Raw genomic sequence first — 26,080 nt, 5'->3', positions numbered from 1 at the left:
TAATTTATTTTTTATGGATTGTGACCATTTAAATATTATTAGTTGGAATGTTAGGGGCGTCAAATAAGATGTCTCGGGTGCACTGTAAGGAGTTGGTACGAAAATTTCAACCAACTTTTTTTATTTTGGTGGAAACTCATATTGGGTTTGAAACTATGAAATAATTTTGGGGGAGATTAAGCTATTATCCTATTGGGATTGTAGATGCTGTTGGACACAAGGGAGGAATTTGGTTCCTCTCTGCTAATTTAAAATTTTCTTGTAAAATTCTTTGGGCTATGAATCAATGTGTAACTTTGGAAATTGATGGTGGTGGGCGAAGCTGGATCTGCAGTGCGGTTTATGGCAGCCCTCAAGCCACTAATAGAGTAGAATTATGGAGTCATCTGCTTGATATTGGTTTGTGCATTCAGGACCCATGGATGGTGGTTGGGGATTTTAATGATATTTTGAGTATTCATGAGGTGAAGGGGGGTAATTACTATTCGAATCGCAGTAGTGTCTTTGCAAGTACTCTAGATTCTTGTGGTCTTTTTGATCTGACAACCTCTGGAAGACGGTTTACTTGATTCCATAAAATTCAAGGAAACAGAGAAATTGCAAAGAGATTGGATAAAGCTTGCTGTACTACAGAATGGCGCCTTCTTTTTTCAGAAGCTTTTGTTGAAGTTCTCAGCCATTCCCACTCTGATCATTGTCCCCTACTTATCTGATGTCAAAAAATTCCTATCAAGAAAGGAAACCGGCCTTTTAGATTCCAAGCGGCATGGGCAACGCATCCTAATTACAAGGCCATTGTTCAGAAATCTTGGAATAGTACAGACTTTGGCATCCATAGAAAATTTTTGGGGGTTCAAGAAGCTTCGTTGGAATTCAACTCTACGGTCTTCAGCAATATTTTTATTAAAAAGAGGGAATTGGAGGCTTATTTGAATTGTATTCAACGAAAAATGGAAGCTGACGATGATCCGATTTTGAAGCACAAAGAGGAAGAATTGAGAGCTGAGTATAATATAGTTTTGGCCCAGGAAGAATTGCTTTGGTAGCAGAAGTCAAGAGATCAATGGGTTCGGTATGATGATAGAAATACTAGCTTTTTCCATATGCAAACCATCCTTAGAAGAAAATCTAACAAGGTTCATGGGTTGCTAGTTAGTGATAGGTCTTGGTCTGATGATCTGGAAGTTTTGCAAAGGGAGGTTGTTCATTTCTTCAAAAATATTTTTTGTTCTACTGAGCCTATTGAGGTTAATTGCATGGGAGAAATTCCTATGTCATCTCTTAGCCAGGATGCTTGTGATAATTTGTCTAAACCAGTAACAATGTTGGAGGTTAAAGAAGCTTTGGATAATATGAGCTCGTTCAAAGCTCCTGGGCCGGATGGTTTTCAAGTTTTTTTCTTCAAGGAATATTGGGATGTGGTGGGTCATGAGGTATGGCGTACTGTTCAGAAAGCATTCTTAGAGGAGACGTTAAGTTATTCTTTGTTGGAAACTTTGATTGTTCTTATCCCTAAGTGCGACCCTCCAACTAGATTGAAGGATTTTCGGCCAATAAGAATGTAATTTATAAGCTAGTGACTAAAGTGCTGGTTAATAGATTACGACCATTTTTGGATGAGATTGTTAGCCCAACTCAGGGAGGGTTTATTCATGGTAGAGGAGCACCTGATAATATTATTGTCGCCCAAGAAGTTCTTCACTTTCTTAAGCGAACAAAGTCTAGAAAAGGAGCTATGGCTTTTAAGATTGATTTAGAAAAGGCTTATGATAGAGTTGATTGGAATTTTCTTGAGCACACTCTTGAATCTTTTGGCTTTCCTTCTCTAATTATTCGGCTTGTAATGAATTGTGTTCAGGCCTCAAATCTTTCCATCCTTTGGAATGGGAATAGATTGGACAGCTTCCAACCTCGCAGAGGGCTCAGGCAAGGAGATCCAATTTCTCCGTATTTATTTGTTTTGTGCATGGAGAGATTGACGTGCTTCATTTCCAAACAAGTTGACGAGGGTATTTGGGATGGTGTGGCTGTTTCTAGAGGGGGACCTAGAGTTTCTCACTTGATGTTTGCAGATGACCTCCTCCTTTTTATAAAGCGAAGAAAAGTCAAGTTCAGAATGTTGTGCACACCTTGGAGTTGTTCTGTAAAGCTTCAGGTATGAAGGTTAACATTGAAAAATCTAAAGCTATTTGTTCTAGAAATATCTCTAATAGAAGGAAGGAAATGTTGTCTGGTGTTTCTCATATTCCTTTTACTAGTAACCTAGGCAAATACTTGGAGGTGAACCTTAATCATCCTCGAGCTGCTAGATCTATTTTTTCGGACTCTTTAGAGAAGATAAAAAATAGGCTGGCTAGTTGGAAAGGTCGGCTCCTTAACAGAGCAGGCATGCTTTGCTTAATTAAATCTGTTGCTTATTCTCTTCCTATTTATCAGATGCAAGTGACTCTTTTTCCTACTTCGGTTTGTCAAAAGATTGATTCTGTGCTTAGACAATTCTTGTGGAAGGGAAAGGTGGGGGAGCGTTGTTTAAATTTGGTCAAGTGGAGCAAAGTTGTCACTCCAAGAAAATATGGAGGCTTGGGAATTAGAGATACTCAATGCGTAAATTTTGCTTTACTCGGAAAGCTTGTTTGGCAATTATTGCATAATAAAGATAAGCTTTGGGTAAGAATTATGTTGGCAAAATATTTATCTGGGAGTTCTTGCTTTTCACCCAAATTTTCTAATAATGTTTCAAGCACTTGGCGAGCGATTTATAAGACAATAGAAAAGCTTCGTGATGGTTTTGATTGGTGTACAGGCAGGATGTCTCAATCCTTTTGGTATCATGCTTGGCGACCATGTGGAACGCTAGCTCCTTTGGTTCCTTTTGTGCACATTTCTGATTCTCACTTGAAGTTAGAAGATGTCTGGCACCTTGGGCATTGGCGGTGGGATATTCTTTACACAATGATTCCGGAAGAAGTTAAACTTGATTTGATGCTCTTTGATCCTATCAAGCAGGCAGGAGATAAAACAGGTTGGTTTTGGACAAACTCAAATACTCTCACCTACTCGACTAAAAGCGGGTATGAATGGCTATTGAAGAAGAAATTTGGCTGGAATGATAATGAAAATTGGCTTTGGCTTTGGCGCTTGAGAATACCAGAGAAGATAAAGTATCTGTTCTGGCTTTGCCTCAACAACGGAGTTCCCACAGCTAGTTACCGGTTTCAAAGAGGTATTTCTACTTCTGATTTTTGTCAGAGATGTTATCTTGCTCTAGAGGATATTAACCACTGCTTTAGGACTTGCCAAAAAGCTCGTCAGATTTGGATTAGCTTAAATTTGGGAATGACCGCTGAGGACTCTAGTTTGGATTTTGTGTCTTGGATTCGTTCTAACCTCAACAAAAATGAGTTTCTCTTTGCAGCGGCCTTTTGGTGGATTTGGAGGGATAGGAACAATGACATCTTCCACCAAGATGATCCATGGAGTAAGGAGAAAATTGTTCACTTAGTTAAACATGCTGCTCGAGATTTCTCTAATGTTGTTATCAACCAAAAACATATTATTCCTTCTTCTTTGAAATATAACTGGGAACCACCTCCAATGAATGTCTGTAAAGTGAACTGCGATGCAAGTGTTTTTGAAAATGAGCAATTAGCTGGCTTTGGATGTATTATTAGAGACAGCATGGGAATTTGGATAAAAGGTTGTTCTGCCAGTATACCTCTTTCTAGTGTTCTCTGTTGTGAGCTTCATGCTATTTGGAGAGGGCTTGTTATGGCTTGGGATTGCGAGTGCAAAGAGGTCATATGTGAAACTGATAATCTTGATGCGTTTCTTCTTGTTTCGTGAGGCACAACCAGCATGATTAGGAATGACTCTGATCTGCTTGACAAAATCAAAGAGATGCTCCAGCGCAATTGGACAGCTACTTTAGTGCTCATCCAGCGAACAGCAAATAGAGCGGTTGATTTAATGGCTAAGACTGCTGTTTTAAACAAGCAGGTGTATTTAGAATGGTTGCTGCCTCCTAATAATTTAGATATTATTATTAGAGAGGAGTACTACTCTTTTTCTTAGGTCTTTTTTCTTTGTGTTATGTTCAGTCACCAAAAAAATGCAGTCTTATAGACTAAATGAGCATGATACATCAATAAATTTAGAATTTCGAAATTGGTATTAATTTTTAATTATTTATTTTAGTTTAAGAATTATTTTTTAGAGTTTAAATGACTTGTTGGATTAGAATTAATTTCTTTTACTAGTATACTTGAAGGGTGGCTTAGGATTGTATTGATTTATTTAAATATTTAGGGCGACTTAGAATAATGACTTGTTATAATACTTTACTACTATAGTATATTTTTTGTTAGCGTTAGTTATCCATTTAAAAAATGTTTGATATAATCTTTTTAATATTTTTAAAATGAGATTGTTTTAACCAAGGTTCGGAAAACCGGACCGGTCATCAAACCGCTCTAATCATTAGTTCACTAGTTTATTGGTCCAACCGGTCCAACCAGTGGTTCAATCGAAAAAATCATTTTAGAATAAAATAATAAATAAATTATAAATAAACATCCTAAAATATCTTCCAAATATAAAATACTACACAAAAAATCATCAACCAAATTCATATGTGTTGAGTTAAGAAATTAATTAATAGAATTGATGATGACAAACATTTAATTAGTGGGCTAATCACCAAATTAGTTTTGATTATTTTTGATAAATGATACAGGCTAAAAACAAGTGTTGCAGCAGCCCAACATCAAACAAAAGAAATATGCTATTGGGCTGAATGGTAAGTGAAAAATTAAGACAAGCCCAAGTCATTCATCCCAAGCAAAATTCTTCAAAGAAGCAAGGCAAGACACCAACGGGTTGCTTAATGGAAAACCAATCCAAGCCCGTATCCATCTCACAAAGCTTCTCTTGTAAGATTGAAGTCTTCACTCTTTCAATGTGCAACGTTCATCTCTCTCTGACCAAGTCAAATCAGCTTCAGAAAAGCAAGAAAGAGAAAGAGAGAAAGAGCTTCTTCACCAAGATAGTCACAAAAGAAGCAAGAAAGAGAAACTAAGCTTGAAAGGCAGAAGTCATCTCAACAAATTCAAACCAAATCAAGCTTAGGTTATAGGTAAATCTTTTCCTCATACATGCAACTCGCTTACATCTCTTCTTCCCAACTCTCTGCTCTATCCGAAATGGGATACAAAGGAAAGAGGATTTCTGTTCTTCCCTGCTGTGTATCTACGATGTTAAACAAGACTTGGGGACCAAGTTGGTTTTCAAGGGCTCAGATCAAGTTGACCTTGGAAGATTTCTATGGTTGTTGTTTTATGGCTTTCGGTCAAGATGAGGAAGTCAGAGGGAAAGTTTCTTCTCTAAGGATTAAGGTGAAAAAGTGAATCTGTGGGTTGGTGAAACTCAAGGCTCAAGGTGTTGACCTTGAAAGAAGAACCAAGCAACATGCAAGGAGATAAAAGAAGCTTGCTGTTCATTCAGGAACCAAGGAGAGAAAACCAGAGTTTGAGAATAGTGTTCTGCAAAGAAGTTCCTCTACTTGGATAATGCTTTCTTTCAAAGAAGCATTCGGCCAATACTGAAGAACTGTATCTGAGGTTTGCGAATCTGGTTTTGCACATAGCAAAGAGACTGCTGATGAAGTCAATCTCCTTCATGTTTTACTGATTGTAATGTACTTTTCTAAGTTTATCTTTTTGTAATTTCTTGAGAGAAAAGGCATTGTGAGAAAGCTTAAGAAAAAGCCATGAGTGGAAACATGCTGAGAGATACACTTGAGAGAAAAGCCTAGAGTTATTTTTTGATTTCTTTAGGTTGATTAAGTGTCTTGTATCTTGTACCTGTAAGGTATCCCTTTCTTAGTTGGGTTAGCACTAAGAGAAATAGTTAGGTATTAGCATAGCCAATGTCAAGTTAGGTTAGAACTTGAGTGTGAAAGGATTGGGTCAATCCTGTGAAATTGGTGTATGTAATATTGTTAACTATAGTGAAATTCTTTCATAGTTGTGGAGGAGACTGGATGTAGGTTGCATAGCACAAGGCAACCGAACCAGGATACATGCTGGTGTTAGCTTTTCTGTTTTCTGATATTCATGAGACAAAAATAAATTGTCTCATAAATTTCCGCTGCTGAGTTCAAACAGAACCTGAATTGGAAGTTCATTTTAAAAGGGTAATAACAGCAACCTAAAAGGAAGGCATAGATTCAACCCCCCTTCTCTAAGCCTACCACAACCTTCAATATGATCTTATCAAAATACAAACTCAAAATTTAAATAGTAAAAAGAAATATCTAAATATGAAATTTTGACTTTGAGGGTTAACAGGATCACTTAACATCTCAGATTCTAATTTAGAAATATCAGGAGACAAAGGATTATCAATTTCAAAAGAATGTTGGGCTAGTTCAGTTAGAAAATGTTGATCATTCTGTGGTATTATGCTAACTGAACATGAACCTGAACCTTGCAAGATGACCTTTTTGGTATAATCTTAGGCAGCGTTGCGTTCATCTGTTGTAAGAAAGCTCTCTTAGCAACATGTTCTTCTTGCTGAGCAAGCCATAAACAGGATGTAGTGTTGTTTCCAAGTTGAGGTATCAACATAACAAGTAGTCATTGGATAAGAAAGCATAACATATCACCAACTACCGATACACTTTGACTCTCCTTCCACTACCACTACTCATTCAGCAACAACCAATACAAAATAGTAGCATAACAACAACAGTGCCATAGCAAAACAGCAGCTTAACAAGTCATTAATTACAAATTTCAAATTCAAAATACTGATCAGTGATCACACAATCACAGTACCATAACAAAATAGCAGCATAATAATAACAGTAGCTTAACAAGTCACTAATTAGAAATTCCAAATTCAAAACACTTGATCAGTGATCGGAGAATTACAGTGCCATAATAAAAGAGCAGCATAACAACAACAGTAGCACAACAAGGGGGAAAAGAACAATGAAAGTCACAAAAGAAATTAGCAATCCTATTCCTGTTTCGTGCATTTAATTACTCATAAACAAAACTCAACTCCACCTGAATTTTTAATTTAACCTTGATCTTATGAAATAATAAATAGGAATACATTACATTGCTCTTTCTTCTAAAATTCAAGCAAAAACAAAAAGGAATGGTTTTAGTAGTTTAGTTCTTTGCAGATCTCACTGCTCAGAATATATTGTAGAGGAACAAGGCAACCTTCTCTAATCATTGATCACAACAGGTAATCAGATAAATAAGAACAAGTTTACAGGGTTGAGTGAGAAAACTTCTTGTTGAAGTCATCGACTTGAGCTAAGTGAAATCCTCCACATTAGAAATATAAGGAGAGGATAAGGAGATCAAACTACATTTGCAGCTTAAGCCTTATAACAAGGCAAGTATACTAAAATGTTAATAATACTTAAGAACAAACATGTTCCTGTTCAATTTATCATGTGGTTAATGTCTGAATTGGAAACATAGATTCATAGTAAATAGCTATGCACTAATTTGATATATTTAAAACTTAGTATGTCATGTGTCTATAATCATCTATATTTATACACCAGGAAAGTAACCATTTATACAGACGCTAAAATCAAAACAGGAAGACAGATGAACATTTAAAATCGTAAAACCCACTTTTCGCATTACAAAAGACCCAAGAAATAAAAAATCAGTAGCATTACAAAAGACCCAAGAAATCATAAATCAGCAGCATTACAAAAGACTCAAGAAATCAAAAATCACAAATTCAACCTCAAAACCCTAAAACAGAGTAACAGACTCGACAGAAATCAGTAAATCACACTTTCACTAACCGTCCACTGACAACAGGAAGACGAAGACACGACGGCGACACCACGGTGCACCAGCTGGAGGCCTCGACCAGCGATTTCACCTGGGAATGGACGACGTGCCGAGCTAGAAGGGGGAGACGCCGCGGAGGAGGAGAAGGAGGAGGCCGTGGAGACGACCGGCAACCGGCGACCCGCGGAGCGCTGAGGATCTGAGGACGACGACGCAATGAACGGCTAGGGTTTTCCTTTGCTTCAGATAGGCCAGGGCTTGCACGAATGATTGGGGGAAGGAAGGGGGGTTGTTCGCGAATGGTTCTGGGTTTATTTTTCTTTTTTTTTTTTTTTACAAATAAACAAAACGGCGTCGTTTTCTATGAACCGGCCGGTTACCGGTCCGGTCCAACTGACCGGTTCTTGGCCGGTTCAACGATTTTAAGCGATTTTTTCCTCAGCGGTTATAAGTACTGGACCGGACCGTTATTACTGCCGGTTCCTGGTTGAACCGGTTCGACCGGCCAGTCCGATCCAGTTTTCAGAACCTTGCTATTTATACATGTACAAAGCTTTGAATTTTCAAACTTCGTTAAATGTTGTTTCATTGAGAAACTGAGCCGCCCATATATTAATGGGCATCCAACTCCGCTCTTATCACAACCAAGGTTCTAAAAACCGGTTCGAATCGGCCAGTCGAACCGGTCGAACCTTGAACTGATGCGAATTACGGTTCGGACAGAAGCTAAAAACGTCAAGATTGAAAAACCGTCATTGGACTGCCGAACTGGCCAGGAACCAGTCGGTCGAACCGAACTGTGACCCGACCGGTTTTTAAATTGTGTCAAAAACGGCTGCGTTTTGGTTGCTGGACCTTAAATCCTTTACTTCCCTAACCATTACCCTCTCTTCTCCAGTCTCCAGAACGCGAAGCAGCACTCACCTGGACGGCTGGACCTAGAGCTTCCGGCGCAACTTCCGTCCAGCCACCGTCGCCGTCGCAACTTCCGTCCGGCCAATGTCAGCCAGCTTTGTTCGTGCAGCCACTTTCCATCGCGCAGCCAGCTTTGTTGATCTTCAAAAACCGAAACCACCGCCAGTGCCACTTTTGGTCGTGCAGCCACTTTCTGCGGCGCCAGCTCTGTTCCATACTTTCACCCCGTCGGCCACTGTCTTGCCTCTTGCCAGCCACTATCCCCGTTAGCTCTGCTTTTTTCTAGGCTTCCAGCTTCTAGCCCTCGGGATTTATTTTTTTCTTTGTAATAATAATTGTTGAATAATTGATTGCGATAAGGATCACTGCCGGAAACGAGCCTTTTCCCATGTCTCCCGAACACAAAGCCAATTGAGATGAAAGCTTATATTTGCTCCTTTACTTCTGTTGTCAGCATACTGGTCTTGGCCTTTATTGATTAGTGATTAGCTCTGGTTCATTACTGATTTTGTGTGTTGTGTTTTACTGTTTTGTTTTGTGATTTAATTGTACCTAGATTGTGACTCTTGATTATTTGATGGCAATTATTGCACTGTTTCTGACTGATTAGTGATTAACTCAGTGCTCAATTGTTCATTTGTTCTTCACTTGTTCATCATTTTTTTTGTTTTTTTATGCTATGTTTCTGTCTTTCGAAGGTCTGGTTGACTTGTTGTGTTGTTAATTTTTGTTGAACGATTATTTGATTGTTGGTTTACTATGGTTCTGCTGCTGTTTATTGATGATTGATTATTTCGAAGCTCTTTGCTGCTTTTTTTATTGTGATTTTAATTTACTAATTATTGATTTTGAATGTCTTGTGATTGTTGATTAGTGATGTGTTGCTGACTTGTGTTTGTTTGACTATTTTGTGATTTACATGTGCTTGGATTGTGACTGCTTTGCTGATTTATTGAGTAACATGATGAAGAAGCATTAAAATGTCAAATTTATCTCTGGGTTATTGTGAAATCCTTTTGCTTTTCCTGATTTGTTTTGAGTATCTTCAAGTGAATACAATTTTGCTGTGAGAACAGAGACACCTCTCTTGATTAGAAATTTGTGGTATGTTAGGTAGCATGTTAAAATTAGGTGGCAATAGATTTGAGTCTAGCTATGGAAGAATGAGGTTTCTGAACTTCTAGTTTGTGTTAAATGATATGGAGTGTATAGCTGCTACTTCGAGGAATCTTCATTCTTTTTTTTTTTTGGTGAGAAAACCTTGATTCTTTTTCTTTGTTGCTTGGACAAATTTAAACCAAAGTTGGAAATGGTTTGATATTTTTTGTGGATGTAATTGCTTTATTGATCAATGTCATCACAGCAAACATTTATAGGATGAAGAAAGGATTTTGGTTTCTCTTATAGCAAACTTTGAAAGCAAAAGCTTAAGTTCATTAAAATATTTAAGTTTGTACTTTATCTAAAGGTCTTAAACCGATAATATTTTATGTAGTGCTTTAAATTTAGAAAATATTTTAAATTTTATATTAGATTATAATTATGTTTTAGAGTGTTTATTTATAATTTATTTATTATTTTAATATAAAATAGTTTTTTCGGTTAGACCACGATTGAACCAGTAAACCAGTAACTAGAGCGGTTTGATGATCGGTTCGGTTTTCAGAACCTTGATCACAACAGTTTCTATATTATGCAATGTTTTGAAATTAGACTGGTTCGATCGGTTCAATTGGATTAATCGAAAACCAATCTTCTAACAGGTTCAGTTGATGTCCAAAACCGTCATGCAAAAAACCGGTTGAACTAAAAATTAACCGGTAAACTGATAGAACCGGCTCGGTTTTTAAACATTCCGGTTCGCTATTCTACCCTTCGAAATGTCGCCGTTTTGATCCCAAAGAAAAACAACAACGGAGCAGAGCACCCCCCCTCCCTTCTCTCTCTCACAAACGCACGAAAGCCAACCCTAAACCCTATCAGAGGCTCAGAGCAAAGCCAACCAGCCACCATCTCCCAAAACACGTTTCATTAGCCCCCACCACTATCGGCGCCGGCGGTGACAACCAGCGGCTGCCATCCTCGCCTCTCGAAGGTCTGCTCTTCTCCTCGCGTCGCCAGAAGGTCGGTTCGGAACTGCTGTTGGCGTCGCCGTCTCTCTGTCCTCGTCGTCAAGCCCGCCTCTGTCCTCGTCGTCGCCGGCCGCCCTGAACTCGTCGTCTCTGTCCTCGTCATCGACCCGAGGGTGCCGTCGTTGCCGCCGAACGTCTCTGCTGCTCGGCCCTCTTCCCCTTGCCGTCGCGAAGGTCTGCTCGGAGCTCTTCTCCTCGACGTCGCGAACGTGTTTGCTCGGCCGTCTTCTCTTCGCCGTCACCTCCGTTCCACTGGTCGGCCAAAACCTCCACGCGAACGACTCTGCTGCTCGCCCGTCTTCTCTTCTCCGGTAAGCACTCATCTTTTTTTTTTTCTTGTTAATTTTTGTAAGTTGGAAGCAGCATGTTGTTGGTATGGTGTATTACTTGTTTGTGGTGGAGAGTGCTCTTGGAGTGAACTGAGTGGTGGCATGCTCTTGGTGGCTTATGCCTAATATTATAATTACATTTGTTGAATAGGCCTGGTTGTTTTTCTATCCCTATATAACAATTTTCAAATTATTTGAAAAATAAATAAATTAAAGGACCATAAACAGTTTAGGAAGTTTTAGGGATTGCATTGCACGTTCTTAAAAGTCTGAGGACCAAAGTGCAAATGACCCAAAGTTGGAAAGGGTAAATTAGATGTTTTCAATAAATATAAATATAGGTAATGATTTTGTTCTTCCTTCCTTTTTTTTTTTTTTTTTTTTTAAATTTTCAGACATCCTCTGTGCTCTTGTTTGTGTCTCTGAAGCTAAGAGAATGAATACTGCGACTATGTCAATTACAACTGACGCCAGTGCTGACAAAATCATATGGAAACAAATTGAGGTTTCTGAGAGGTAATATTTACTATGCTTTTCTTTCTTATTGCAAATTGGGATTCTACCCACAGACTCATGTTTCAAAGTTAACTCTTCTACTCCATTGAATAGATAACATCATGAATTAGGATATCATTGAAAAATAGAAGTTTTGCAAACAACTACTTATTTACATATCCATGTGTTTTTGCACTGCAGCTACCTTGTTTGCTCCATGTATGAAGAAGCCACTTCGATAGCTATCTCCATTTTGAAGGTCTTGCAAGACGACTCTTCTGGTGTTGCAACTCAGGATATGTGGGAATCAGCTGCCATGGTCCTGGTTCAATCACTCAATCAACTTGGCAGGTAACTTGTACACTGTGGGATGAGGCCCCTAGCTGTTACTGTTTAACAAATTTTAGTTAGTTGAAATATTTTATACTCCCTAGAGTCCATATAATTTTTCATTTATAAAATTTCATTTGGTCCCAAATAAGTGTCCATTTAGAAAACTGGGCAACACTAATTAAGTGTTAGTTTGGATTGGTTTATTTGAGTTAAAAAAGTACTTTTAATAAAAAGAAGTACTTTTATTAAGTTTTAAACTCGTTTGGATACATCTTTTAAGGAAAGTACTTTTATTAAAAAAAGCAGAAGCAAAAGACATTTTTAATATTTGAAAACTCTTTTTAAAAGTTTATCCAAATGTGAAATAGTTTTTGTCTATTCAAAAAAGATCTTTTTATAATAGCCAATCCAAACTAACCCTAACTGTTTCTAGTAACCCTATTAAATGAAGGAGAGAGATTAAATGTAATTGTGTATGCTCACTTAAATTTATCTCTAATAAAGATGTTCTAAATCATTTGCTTAATCTGTGTGCATAATTAAAACTGCACAATTATTTGGGACCAGAGAAAGTCATTCCTATCACTTGTGGTATTCAATAACCACTCTCGTAGTTGGTCAAATTTCTAGGTTCTTTTCTTTTTTATGTAACATTTTTTAAAATTATTTTCTATAATATTTACTATTGTGGTCTTTGATCAGCAATCACTGAATTATGATTCATGAATCTATGGACTTTTTAGGGCACCGGATATTCTCAATCAACTTCGATCGTATTTCACTTCAGTCAAAACTATCCCTTCTCAAGTTCTTCTTACCGGGTAGGCTTTAGTTTCACTTGTTGCATTTTCTCCTAATCTTGATTACTCTATAATTACAATTTAACGTTCCAGATATGGAGAGTTTATAGTCATCTTGTTTGATTGTTTTTATTTTTTATGTTGACTATGAAGATATATCCCAGATAGCTTGTTCTTGTAGTGTCTGACAAGGGTTTTTTATTCTTATTTCCATATAATGTGAATTTGGGATTATGGCAACGACTTAAGCAGATTCATACTCATCTCTCTCTCTCTCTCTCTCTCTCTCTCTCTCTCTCTCTCTCTCTCTCCAGAGTTTGTTTCCAAATAGCTGAAGGTTCTATATCTGGCATTCGAGAATTTCTGGAGGAATTTCTTAATGGATGGAATCTGGGGGATGGACAATATGTTGCTGTTATTGCTGAGGCAAAGAAAGAGTGCGGAAGTAAATATAACAAGCACTTAGTTCTTGGAATTGATGAATACTTGGAAGTTGTCGAGGTTTATGCAGTCACACTTCTTGCCACACTTCTAAAAGATGTGGATCTTGCAATCTCTTGGGTTGAGAATGCTTCACTGCCTGAGGAAAACCGACAGGTAAACATTAATCAAGGTTAATTTTCCTATGTAGAATTAATTTATCTCATTGTATTTATCAAAGTTAATTCTTTTATTATTTGGAATTTGAAGTGGACATACAAATCAGATTTATGTGGTGGTTTCCGGTGAAAATAAAAACATGTATTAGACCATATGTTCTAACTTCATTAAAAAAAGGGGGGGGGGGGGGAGGGGAACTCTTTTTGAACATATTGATCTCAATTCTCCTTGGTGTGTTTTTCATCTCTGTTTACTACAGTCCTAATTCTGTTATACCATTGTATTTGTAGGGACTTCGGAGAAGGTTAAACTCAATGCACTGTTCTAAAAGTGCAAAATTTTCTCAAGTTTCCTCTCCTACAAGTGACAATGCGGCTTATTCTGTTAATGAGCAAAATGTATGCGAAGGATCACATAAATCTTTAAAAGGCAAAGATTCAGACAACAGAAAGTACGCTTCAAAAATTGTTCCAAGACTAGCTGAGCGAATAGAACCATGCTTCTGGTGCTTTCGTGCGATCAATTTGAAGTTTGGCAATACAAAGTTTGTAATATCTAGTGGGAAGATTATGCTCAGTTGTTTGGTCCTGTTCATCTATTATGTTTACAGAAGGAAGCAAGCTACTATAAAAAGGTACTGACTATCATCATGCATCTCGAGTAATAAATTCTAATTTTTTAGTTTAATAGTCAATACACCAAGAATTTATTAGCCACGGCTTAGTGTGGAATTTGGAGCACATACCTCCATTTCATATAAAAGTAGATTCAGGATAAATTAACCTTTCTTTTTGTCATTCTGGTTGCTGTTCATTTCAAGTTTGTTTTTTTTTTTGGGTTGGGAGGGGGGGGGGTAACAGGCTTTGTGAAAGGTTATGAACACAACTGACAGATGCCAATTTTCTAGCACACTCATGAAATTAATTGAGGTGCCAAAGGCTAATGCACTATCTTGCATAGAAATTATCCTTCTTTGACAAGTTCATGCATGATTTGTATATAGAGCAAGGGAATGTTGTATATCACGCAATGAAATATGAAGTGATGTTACCTTGATAAATGGATGCACTTACCAAGGACAGATGAACTTCTTGAACTCGTAATTGACTGGTGAAGTTATGTGTGATTTTAAACATGACAAATTGAGACTAAGATACCGTATTTGTAGTTATGTTGGAAACATGTTCTGAAGAACCATGCCATTCTATATTAGTAGACCTAATGGACTGGCTAAGGTAAATATTTTTTTATTTCATCAAGTTGAAGGCAATATTTTGCAATTCAAGGTTGTCCTTGTGATTTATTTTATTTTTGACCATGTATTAGATTTTATTTATGTTTTCGTATCAATTGAAACTCTGTTTAACCCACCCAGGCTAAAATTTTCCAAAATTTTGTATTGAAGTTTCCCAAGTAATCTGTTTTCAACATGACTAAAAAACATTTCACTTTCTACTCTATTGTGGTGAAGTAATTAATTATCTGATTTCGTTTGTTCATAATTTCATGTTTAATCCTGTGGTTGAAGCAACCTTTTATAACCAGGCTGGTCTGTTATGCTGTAAATTAATAACTCCTCATGCCAGAGAAATACTTCCATGCTCCTTTTGTACACTAAATGTGTGCTTCACAAACATTTAGAAACACTTATTTTTACTTAAAGGCCTGGTATCTTTGATGTGATCAAATATGAATTTGTAAGAAACAAGCTCTTGGTATGATCTCTATTTGCTTTTGGATTCAGTTGATATCAGTGTTTGCCTATTCATTCAGGATGGTAAGAACACAAGTAACCGCAATGAAGAGAGCTTTGGTAGATTTGTGGCAGCTTGCATTTTCATATGAAGTAAATCCTCTTGCAGCTGTTCAGCCAATTGCCGCTGCTGCAAATCAAGGTCGATGACGCAACTGTTGATCAGCATGACCTTTTCTGGGTTGGGTATAAGAAATACTTAATAGCTATTTTAAGATGCGCTTCCTTATGCTGATCTGTAAGGCCTTAGGACTCATAATTCTCGAGGTCATGACTCCAAGCTACACATCAATTTATGTATTCTATTTTGTGTAGTAGTAGTAGTTGAAATCAGTGTACTATTATGATAATAATTTTAAAATTGATTTTTTCATATCGTTGCTGGATGCAATTTTTGTCATTATCAGCAATATGATTATATTTTTTTTACTTCAATAGAAGATGAAGTTGGTAGCACAATAGAAGATCAAGCTGTGTATTCTGTCCTATAAAAATAATGAGGGGTTAAAATGTTATTTCTTACTTTCAAAGTTCATTTTGACAAAAGCTAAATTTTTTGAGGACCAAAATAATAGTTTGTTCCTGACTTATTCATTAGTCTAATTAGAAAATGGCATATTTTGCATGAATGCATCTCTTATGCTTCATTCGTGTGAATATCAACAAAAGATTGTTTGCCTTTGTTGATTTGCGAGCTGCATTTCACTCTAAAGGGTAAATCACAAGTCAGGATCTGATAGTAGTTGTTTTAAGTTGTTTCTATAATTAACTGAACATACTACATTGTAAAACATTCTATTATTGAGTAGTCATACTACACTACACCATTCTTCTCAATCTAGATTCTCTCTTTCCCTCTAAAACCTTCAACGAACACGGGGCAAACATAGGATTGATCCAACGCTTCACAAATCCCATAGCTCATAAACTAGATGAAGGAAATCTTCAATGGAAAGATAAAGTATAAACAACAATTGAACGTTATGAACTTATGATCCCATGGATCCCATAATGATCTTTTCCAACTTAAAACAATGAGTGGGTTAGAGTTCAAAGAATGATAGTATAGAACTATAAAAGGGCAATACAGTACATAAATGTAGTCTAATATAATACTTTGCTCTAGGAGATAGGCCATACCAAGAGAAGGTGTAATATCCCACTCAGCACAATATAACGCACTCACGTGACATTAAGATAATCTACAAGTAAAGGAGTGTGGAGTAAAATTGAAGCTCGAGAATACAGTAAGAATATAGAGAACAGAGAGCAGAGAGCGGGTGTAACAGAAAAATGGCGATTCAATTTTTTTTGGCTACGATGTAGACAAGACCAGAAATCAAAACACTGTAAAAGTGATTAAACGGGAGAAGACATGAATTAAAATAAATTTAGCATATTAATATATCGCTGAAGAAAACAAAGATGACTCCGTGTAAAATGTGTACAACATCACCGAAAACACAATCCCAGAAAATACATGTTAATACAGATCATTAACTTATATCCCAAATGGGGTGGCCAGCTTGGTCTGGGAAATGATCGTACTACTGCGGGATCCTCCCACACGCTGCTCTGCTGAAATCCTCGTCATCTAAGACACATTTTTAAGAAATTTGAGTCTGGTTTTTCTTTTCAGGTAAGAAACAGTGGAGTCAGCCAAGTGGTCAATAATCTCGTCCCTTATACGGCGTTTCCTGCAAAATATCGAACAATAAGACTTGAGTTCCAAGAAAAACCGAGTATGAAATTGCTCTAAGTTTACAAATGGTAGGCGGGATTGTTCGAATTCAGATATCTAAATGAGGACATGTCTTCCCCAGAATGTTACATGGAAGAATGAGTAACATCCATGATACATCAGTATATATAATGATACTGCGATAACCGAGTTAAACCTTTTTTCTTTCCCACAATATATATGATTAAATAAATACACAAATAAATAGTAATAAAAACACGACGACAAGGCACACAGTATAATATATGAATCCTTACAGGTAGGTAGCTTGGCATGTACAAAACCTGCCTAGGATGACCAAGAAGCTGTCCATACTGCAATTAGATCCAAAATATTAACGAATAATTCTGAAGCATCGATATGCATATAAAAGGCTCAAATGAGAAAGTTCCAGCAAAATCCAACCTGTGGTCCATTTGGATGAAAATATGCTTGGGATGGCATTTGTGCTACCTGCGGATTATATATCATAGGCTGTGGTGGCCCAGCAAAAGTATTACCAACCTGCACACCAAATGCAAAATCTCAGCTTTAAGTACAATGTTCAACAACAACAAAACAATAACAGAGCCTTATCCCACTAGGTGGGGTCAGTTAAATCAGACGACGCCGTTGATTTACAATGAGATTATTTACACGTAGAATTCCTTTGACCACCACAAGTACAATGTTCAACCTTAGTGGGAATTTTATATAGTTTGGGAGAAACTGGTTTCCATGGCACTTCTTCATTCCATGGGTCAAGTCAAATTTCTTAATAGACTTAAGGAAGTCACTGCAAACCATTATTACACAGTTCTGCTCCATATATTCCACAGTAAATACAAATGTCATCACTTCTAATCAATATATTCCATAGTAAATCCAAATGTCCTCCCTTGCATTCTCAATTCTGCTATACAATATGGAACCAAAGATGCAACTCTCCAATAAATTAGGGCAGCTATCAAATGAGAGATATTCCATTATACATTCATTTGAAAAAAAGGGAAATGAAGCCAACTTGGGTTTAGGCAGAAGACGCTTTTTCTAATAAATATTAGTTTCATCTTCCAAGGATAGTACCATGGCTCAAATAGTGAAGCTTAGAAGATGGATTTCCCTTAGATATCCAGTCAAATTTTCTTACCCAGCTGCAAGACCAGAGCTCAAAGTGAGGTCTCGAGCTTCCAAAGACGGAAACAAGCAGTAATATATTCAAATCTTTTCATACCAAAACTCGGTAGGAAATTCACACCTCTTAAGCTAACCTAACAACTGAAGTTGGATATTCGAACACCACCACAGTAAGAAACTAAGAATAGAAAAGTATATCATAAGTCCTAATCCATCCAACATTAGTTCACTGCAGGAAGAGACATGTGGTAGACCAAGTAGTATTCAAAATGGATCCTAACGACAAATGGGGTTTTCAAATAAAATATCTTCTGTAACTATAATAGTATAATACATATTCAAACACTACAATAATATAATACATGATTTCCTCATTGGATATTGAGAATATCTTTCCATAATATACTTACTCCAATACCCATGGGCATCGCGGGCATATTTGGTACCGTAGATACATTAGCTGGGAAATAGAAGGAACCATCAGAGACTGGGGATCGGGACCTAACAGGATTTTGGGACGGAATAAAACTCTTGGCATTAGGATTAAGCTTGAATTCCTGACATCAAGTGGAAAACCAAAAAAGGGCAAGTTCAGAGAGACATCAGTAATATAAACAACCAGAACTTAGGACCCAAAAGAAAAACCAGCATTTGTACATGCAATTTCGCATACTAAAAAGTCAATCTTGAACTTTCGCACCTTGGCATGGGGATTCAAAATAGATCTTTCAGAAGACAATGATCCAACTGAAGAACTCGGAGATAGACCAGAACCAGAAGATGCGGCCACACCGCCCACATTATCTGAACCAGATGATGAGGCACTACCTACTCTTCCACGTGAATTTGCAGCTTTTGTTTGCTCACTAGATCTGCCAGATGCTGAAGTCCCAGTAGTAAACTCCCCACATAACCCAGTTTTTTCAAGACCCTTTGATATAATATGTGGTGAAGGGGTAAAGGAGGTGGTGTTAGGTGATGATTCCCCCTTATCAGAGACAGAGACGACATTCTTCAAGTTATGTGGTGGCTGTAAATCTGCATTAAAACTGCTACAATAAGAGGGATCCATGTACAATGAAGGAATTAACCACTAAAATGAACATGTTCATAACTAGATGAGAGCATCCAGTACAGACAGAATGTTTCAGTACTCCTTTAACAATAAAAAAATGGAGAAAATGAGGTTTGTATTTCATCCATATTCATTGCATGCGGGCATAGTCAAATGACCTAATCAATTCAGAGAGACGAAAAAGAAATTACACAAACCCTCAGATTTTGACAGGCGGACATCCTCAGCTTGCTGCATCAGTTAATGAAAAGGAAAATGAATAAAAAAATGAGATCCAGGAGTTTCATTCTAGCTGCAATCTCATTCAAGATATTTTTGTAAACATATGTATCAGAAACAACACCGAAACCTCAACTTGCTACCTGATTTTCTTCTGTGGCATTACCACTGGTTTCATTTGGATCACTAACACAGTTCTGAATCCTGAAAGTATACTGGATTTGAGAACTCATGACAGTTGATATTTATATTTTAAGTTCTAAAATATAATTAGCAGAAGCAAATAAAGACCTGCATTCCCCATCTTGAAATGAGTAATTTTGAGTAGGGTGTTCAGATGCTAATTGCTTAGCATGATCATCAGCACCAGAGCGGCCTAAATCCACACCAATATTTGACAGAGATGACTGTGAGTGATCCTGTGCAAAAAAGTAACATGAAAGGTTATCCTGACTCCAGAAGCAAAGTCACTATTTTATTAAAAGGGAGTAAGGAGGTCAAACCAAAAGCTCAAACAAAAGAAACATATTATTGAAACTTTGTTCTAGACCCAAAGTATTGTTCTAGAATATATATTGGCCTTTGTTTCAAAAGATTCTTTTTGCCAAAATGAAAGATATTTAACCATATCCAGCAAGATGTTTTAGGGTTGACTCTATTAATGCTTCTTCTAAAGAGGAAGTCTGCCTTGCTTAGCTGTCAAAAAGCTGAGTGAGGGAGGGATTTCACAAGGAAGTATTTTCTACAAGGCCTTTCAGTAATGCAGCTAGTTTTGTGATCCACAGTCATCTCTCCACCACATGGAGATGTAGTTAGTTGATTTAAGGGATATAACTGTGAAAAGAAAAGGTAGAAATGGAACTTCAAATGACAGCAACAACAATAAAGAATCGAATACCTAAAGGATTTAGAGGGCTTAATTTCTTTCGAAGCTTCGATAAAAGAAATTTTCTTGTGTCTCTATTTTATTTGAGTTCTTCCCCTTTTATTCCCAATAGTCTGCTGAAGACCGTCTCCAAGCAGTAAGAACCAGCTATAGTGGTTCATTTTTTTCGTTTTCTTATTTGCATGTTTATCTAGATGCCTATTATTCCAACAGGGTTGACCAATATCATTGAAAAGATTACAAGGGATTTTCTTTGGTTTGGTGCTTCAGATTCATGTTGGGACTCGTGATAATGAGTTGGGAGGTTGGTTGTTGGCCTAAAAAGGAAGGAGGCTTGAAGTCTGGGCAATATGGTGTCTAAGAACAAGACCATGGCTTCAAAATGGCTATGGTGGTTTCCTTGAGAGTCTCATCCTCTATGGCTCAAGTTAACAAGAGTTAAGTATGCCTTGGGCAAAATGGTTGAAATGCTAATATTTCTACCAATGCTGCTCATTCTAGCCCTGGAAATTTATTTATCATTGTAATTCTAGTTCTACCTTCAAATGTTTGCTTTCCTTGAAGGTGGATGATGGTTCACACTATCACTTACGGAAGGGCCATTGGGCAAGTGATTCATCCTTTAATCTAACTTCTTGTCTTTATTGCCTATCCTCTTGACATAATTTTCCACTCCATTCATCTTTCATTACCTTTTTGTTTTTGTTAGAAGGGTCTCTTATCCTCTCATCTTCATTCTTTTATCTGAAAAAAACTTATATTGGATGCTTGTTATTCTTTGCTACCTTTTTTATTTTATTTTTTGGTGGGGAAATTTTTCCTTTTTATCGTCATTGATTTCGTAATTTATGGATGGACAACTGTGAACTCAGGGCACCGGGAAGCAAACATCTAACAAATCATATTTGTCTCATGAACTCATTAATGCCAATCCAGTTAGGAGAAAAAAAGCTTGGAAAAGCAATGTCATCACTCGCACCATGACATAGATATAGATCAACCCAGTAATATCATTAGATTAATAGATTCCCAAACAGTCGTACCTGTCCTCCCTCCATCTAGTCCTGTTAGGAGTTAGGACATAAACGCACACCTGAACTCCTGAACTAGAAGCAACTTAAATAGAACCCACAATATTGACGCTGAGTATTAAACGAACAGTACATGGGGCATGCCATTATTATCTAGCTTACAAATTTTGGTATGCCAGCAGATCTAAAAGAAATTAATTAAAAAAATCAGTTATGTATTAAACATGATGGAAGCATTCAAGCCAATTAAGGACTAACTAGTGAAAAGTGTTTGAAATTTACTGAAGTGTAACAGCTTTACTCAATAAATTGGCTGAGGAGATACCATTTTAGAGAAGTTTGACCAAGTTTGTGCTCCATTGTTGGCTTTTCCACCACTTGTTTCACCCGGCTTCTTAATGACCGAACCTGTGATGCTGCCAAATGTTTCAGAATTGTATGAATCCAACCTTGATTCCTCATCTTCATCATATCCACTATCATCAACACCTTTACCCCTATATACTGAAGAGAATCTGGTTTCTTCATCACTATCAAAATCATCATGATAACGGCCTCTTTCCTGTTGAAAAAATCACAGTGTTTGAGGAATTCACATAAAAAAATTATAGAAGTCTTTTATACATAAAAATTATAGAAACTTGCAAAGGAAAAGGGGGAGGTTAAAAAAAAAAGAAGCCAGACCAACCTCTGCCAGATGAAGATCATGGGTATCCTCCCCTTCAATTTCTTTTGCTATTCTTGAAGCTTTTTGTTCCAGCTCTTTCATCTGAGGCCCTTTTTCAAGTTTTGTTGTGTAGAGGTCTTCATTGAATGTGCTATTTACACCAAACAACGTTTTATTTGTTTCAAACTGATCCCATCCCCTAGAAAAATACCAAAAAAAAAAAGTTGTCAGTGCAAAACAAGATGGCAGAGCTGTGAAGAAACTAAAGTAAAAAAGATGAAATTATTGAACAAAAAAATTTATGGTAGTCGCAGTGTGTTAAACTGGTTATAATCAAGATATATAACAAATGGAAATGAAATTTGTTGAATATGCTCCTTTAGACCTAAGCTCTGAGCAACTCAGTCTGGAACTTTCTGGTATTCCTGCTAATAAAACAGCGAAAGACTTAATAGTACCGAGGGAGAAAAAAAATAAAAATACGCGCGCGCGCGCACAAAAAAACACACACTCTTGAGCATATTGAAGCTCTTCAGCCTCAGTGGTATTTTCCTGTCAAAATGACAGAATCCTTCCCTACATCTCACTCTTGCCAAATATTCACACCCCAAACCCACTACACAAAATATTCCCTGATTGTGTCTCCTATACCTGCCAAATTATGTAACAAACTCTAGTTCTTATCCTCCCGTTGGTTCAGAACATAATGTCATAGACTCAGCTCAGCCTCATCTTAATGATTAACGACCAACGATTTTTAAAGATAACAAGAGAAATGTAAAACTACCTATTCCAAGGGCCATCAAAGATATTTTCCAGTTCAGGGCATTGTGGATCATCATCATCAGGTACCCATCGTTGTAATTCTCTCCCCATCTCGACATGGCGAGATTGAGATATAACTGAATCAACCATTATATCCTGATGCATAGCATAATGAGATTCACTAGGCTGGCCATCCCTAGTAACAGCAACATCCTGAAAAGACAACACATAACAAATAGCATCAACAACATAGCTGAAAGTGCATTCAAAGAAACTTCAGCTAATCCTAAACTACAGTTTTTCAAAAATCATTCATCTCTATATAGCATGTAATTAAATTTATTTTTAAAGAAAAATGGACCACAATAATGCAGATACATGTAAAGTAGCAAACCTTCGCTATGACTTGTACAAGCTCTTTGGAAGGTATAATTAAAGTCTTAGTAGTAGCCTTGCTGACAATTTCTACACTGGATCTTTGCCCTTGCAAAGAGCTATCCTTTATCAGGCGAGCCACTTTTAAAATTATTCCTAAAAGTGCAATATTGATGATAGAAGCAGAAAAAAAAATGTCAAAATCTCTATGACCTATAAAAGTAAGAATCAAACCATGAACCAATTATCTATTCAGACAAACAGTACAGAAAGATGATTGCCTTCAATTTCATATTGCCAAAACCAATTAAATGAATATTACAGAACATACCAAAATCTTTCTCAGTATTTGTTGCATGAAATATTCCAGAGTATATAGATCCATTTTTCACCTGGACTTCTACATGGTGCCCAAGAAGAGATGATGTTACATACACTAGCCGATCACGTGACGGACTCTCATAAGTACCACTTTTACTGCCAGTCACTGCCACGATAACAAATATCAGCAATATGGTGGGTAAAATAGATAAATATAAATTAGGTCAGAAGTGCACCTTCAGCTACACCGCTGGTATTTGATTTTCCAGATGAGATTTTACTGTCAGACTTAGTTGCTCCTTTTTCATACTTCCGACGACCATATCCATTAGATGATTTAGATTGCCCCACTTGTTGCAAATTCATCCTGAAACACACCCCTGCTCCACCGATCTAGAATACTTTGGAGTCAATTTATTATCTACAAGATGGATATGAAACAACAATGTTTAAAGACTTTCTTAAAGATTACAAAGGAGTGAGATATAAAATGAAAAAACCACAAACAATTCTATTATTTGCCAAGAAGAAATACCCATTCAACAATATATTAATAAATGAAAAAATTGACTCCATATTTGGATGATCTAGCAATTCATGAGAAAACTATTTAAAGCACTATTTACAACAGACAAGATCCAAGTGCCTATACATTTGAGAGTCTTGTGCTTTTTTTTTAAATCTTTTTTTGGACATTTAAGATTCTTAACAAGCTAACCTTTTAAGCTTTATTTCACGGGAATTTAAGCATATCAAAGGTGTTTCTAATAAAGCATGAAAAAGCAACCTTTCTTTTCACTCTATAGGTCTAACTCTTCCTCAGACTAACTGTTCACTCATCATTATCCTCTCTCCCTCCACACTGAAACATTAAATTCAACCCCATTTTCATACAGAACAGAAGAATATGCCCCCAGAACTTATTCTGGCCTTTATCAGCTAAAACAGAACCCAAAATAAATTTGAAGTCCCGGTTTGGAACAACTCAATTTCATTAGAAACCCACATTCCAGCAACCTTTTACTTTCTAACAACTACACCTTGCATAATCAAAATGAATAACCAGAACCAACAAATCATATTTCCTTTAATCTAAAGCCTTGAAACAAACTTCGGAACCCTAATACCTTTAATCAATGCAACTCCCAGTCTACAATAATGTCTTAAATTTCAAAGGTTGACTTCCTAAGCTTAATAGCTGATTAAAACATAAAGGCTAGAACCCCCAAGAATACATTTCCGTAGGCATAACTTACTTTGCTAGGTGGAATCTTAATTCCATTTACCTCCGTTCAGTCTTGTTCACCATATTCCAGTCAATTCCCCCCCCCCCCCTCATGTTTACTTTTTGCATTCACAAATGCACACGGCCCGAAAGTTCATGATATGCACCCAGAGATCAATTAATTAATCAACCGTTAATGAATCATAAAATAAAACAAAAATATTGAAAAAATAAAAACAAAATTTTCATGTAGCAACCGATTTGAAAGCATGCATTGCATAGCAATAAGCACATCGTATTAAACAATTGAAAAACAGAGAGAGGAGAAAGGGGAGGAACCTTACTGGTTGATGGGGATAGTGGATCAGAATGGAATTGGGGGGATTTGAAGTTGAGGAATGCGAAGAAAGAGGGGTTAGGGATTCGAAAGAGGAGAAAGAGTGGGTTTGGCTTGGCTTGGCTTGGTTTGGTGATCGAGAATCGGAAATGGAAAGGAAAATGAAAGAATGGTTTTTGAGATTTTTGAAGGCACAAAGACAAAAGGAGAAAAACGCTGCGCTGAGGAATCAGAACACAAGCACTGATCTGCTGTTCTCGCCTCCACCGTGAGCTTTCGTTTTATCTTAAATTAAATTATGAGAAAGTACGGGGAGACAGTAAATTTAGGCTGCTGTTGGTTTGTGTATGTATTAAGACATAAATATTAAGATATAGACACTTGAGAGATAGACATAAAATATTTGTATTTGTGCTAGAGGTGAGCATGAGTCGATTTAGTTCGGGTTCATAGTAAAATTAGAATCGAACCGATTAAAATATAATTGGTTCAATTTGATTCGGATTTGTGTTTTTTTGTATATGTACCCGAACCAAACTAAATCGATTAAGAACGGATTGGTTCGGTTCGAGTAATTGGATACTCGATGACTTTAAAATTCATAAAAAAAAATCAAATTTTTATCTTAAAAATTCAACAAGTACTAGGGGTGCACAGACCCGGCCCGGCCCGGTCCCGAACACTTTAAGGGCTAATTTGGTGTGATTTCATCGGGTTTAGGGTCGGGTAAGAGTCTCAAAAATAGACCCGGTCATTATTTCGGGTCGGGTCCGGGCCATAGCTCAGGTCACCCGAAGTCGGCCCGGTGGCCCGGTGGCCCGGTCATCATACACAATTAATATTTTGTGTTATTAGTAATGGATCATGACTATTCTTATGTGAAATTTAAGTATTGTAAACCTTAATATTTTGTGTTATTAGTCATTATAAGACTATAAGTTAATGTTTTATGTTTAGAATGCATAAGACTTTAGACTAATACATAATATTGTGTTATTTGTATTGATTTAAATATTTGGTATTATTAGACAATATTAGTATTGATTGTGGTTTTGCTTTAGTATTGATTGTGGTTATGCTTTAATTTTAAAGAAGGGTTGGTTCTTGTTATATTTTTCTAAGTGAATTTTACCATGTTAAAT

General features: G+C 36.9%; 2 protein-coding genes across 12 annotated transcripts; one reads left to right on the top strand and one right to left on the bottom strand.

The window, feature by feature from the left end:
• The first annotated feature begins 10,615 nt into the window (after positions 1-10,615).
• Positions 10,616-15,553, top strand: APEM9 (3-phosphoinositide-dependent protein kinase-1). Of its 5 annotated transcripts, XR_015899991.1 has the most exons (8): positions 10,616-11,181; positions 11,595-11,715; positions 11,896-12,045; positions 12,771-12,848; positions 13,142-13,424; positions 13,718-14,061; positions 14,273-14,662; positions 15,201-15,553. XR_015899991.1 is itself a non-coding variant. In XM_088500086.1 (7 exons), the coding sequence occupies exons 2-7, from the start codon at positions 11,636-11,638 to the stop codon at positions 15,328-15,330; spliced, it is 1,065 nt and encodes a 354-aa protein (XP_088356212.1). In that variant the 5' UTR covers positions 10,616-11,181; positions 11,595-11,635; the 3' UTR covers positions 15,331-15,553. The 5 variants fall into 5 exon arrangements, 4 of the variants coding, with proteins under 4 accessions (XP_088356212.1, XP_088356214.1, XP_016175851.1 ...); XM_088500086.1 differs by lacking the exon at positions 14,273-14,662; XM_088500088.1 differs by having other exon boundaries at positions 13,718-14,108; positions 14,357-15,553.
• A 983-nt stretch (positions 15,554-16,536) lies between these two features.
• On the bottom strand, positions 16,537-25,221 carry LOC107617924 (polyadenylate-binding protein-interacting protein 3). 7 transcript variants are annotated; one of them, XM_088498551.1, is made up of 15 exons: positions 24,941-25,221; positions 23,613-23,797; positions 23,387-23,542; positions 23,075-23,211; positions 22,703-22,893; positions 21,937-22,114; positions 21,574-21,810; positions 19,623-19,750; positions 19,475-19,535; positions 19,304-19,343; positions 18,738-19,075; positions 18,448-18,594; positions 17,327-17,425; positions 17,179-17,235; positions 16,537-16,877 (listed from the first exon to the last, which is right to left on the bottom strand). In XM_088498551.1, exons 2-15 carry the CDS (start codon positions 23,740-23,742, stop codon positions 16,848-16,850), a joined length of 1,929 nt encoding a protein of 642 aa, XP_088354677.1. In that variant the 5' UTR covers positions 23,743-23,797; positions 24,941-25,221; the 3' UTR covers positions 16,537-16,847. The 7 variants fall into 7 exon arrangements, with proteins under 7 accessions (XP_088354677.1, XP_088354680.1, XP_016175296.1 ...); XM_088498554.1 differs by having other exon boundaries at positions 19,310-19,343; XM_016319810.3 differs by having other exon boundaries at positions 24,946-25,221.
• Between the last annotated feature and the right edge of the window lie 859 nt (positions 25,222-26,080).

This window comes from Arachis ipaensis, chromosome B9, assembly GCF_059453495.1.
Source record: "Arachis ipaensis isolate K30076 ecotype BB chromosome B9, ASM5945349v1, whole genome shotgun sequence".
Lineage (NCBI taxonomy): Eukaryota > Viridiplantae > Streptophyta > Magnoliopsida > Fabales > Fabaceae > Arachis > Arachis ipaensis.
Note: the sequence above shows the minus strand (reverse complement) of the source record. Positions and strands in the feature narration are given on the sequence as shown.

Coding starts and splice junctions, on each gene's coding strand:
- LOC107617924 (XM_088498551.1), bottom strand. CDS start 23,742: ATGAATTTGCAACAAGTGGGGCAATCTAAATCATCTAATGGATATGGT. Junction 23,212..23,386: donor AAATACTGAGAAAGATTTTG/GTATGTTCTGTA, acceptor TTGCACTTTTAG/GAATAATTTTAAAAGTGGCT. Junction 17,236..17,326: donor TTCATCCAAATGGACCACAG/GTTGGATTTTGC, acceptor ATCTAATTGCAG/TATGGACAGCTTCTTGGTCA.
- APEM9 (XM_088500086.1), top strand. CDS start 11,636: ATGAATACTGCGACTATGTCAATTACAACTGACGCCAGTGCTGACAAA. Junction 11,716..11,895: donor CAAATTGAGGTTTCTGAGAG/GTAATATTTACT, acceptor TTTGCACTGCAG/CTACCTTGTTTGCTCCATGT. Junction 14,062..15,200: donor AAGCAAGCTACTATAAAAAG/GTACTGACTATC, acceptor CTATTCATTCAG/GATGGTAAGAACACAAGTAA.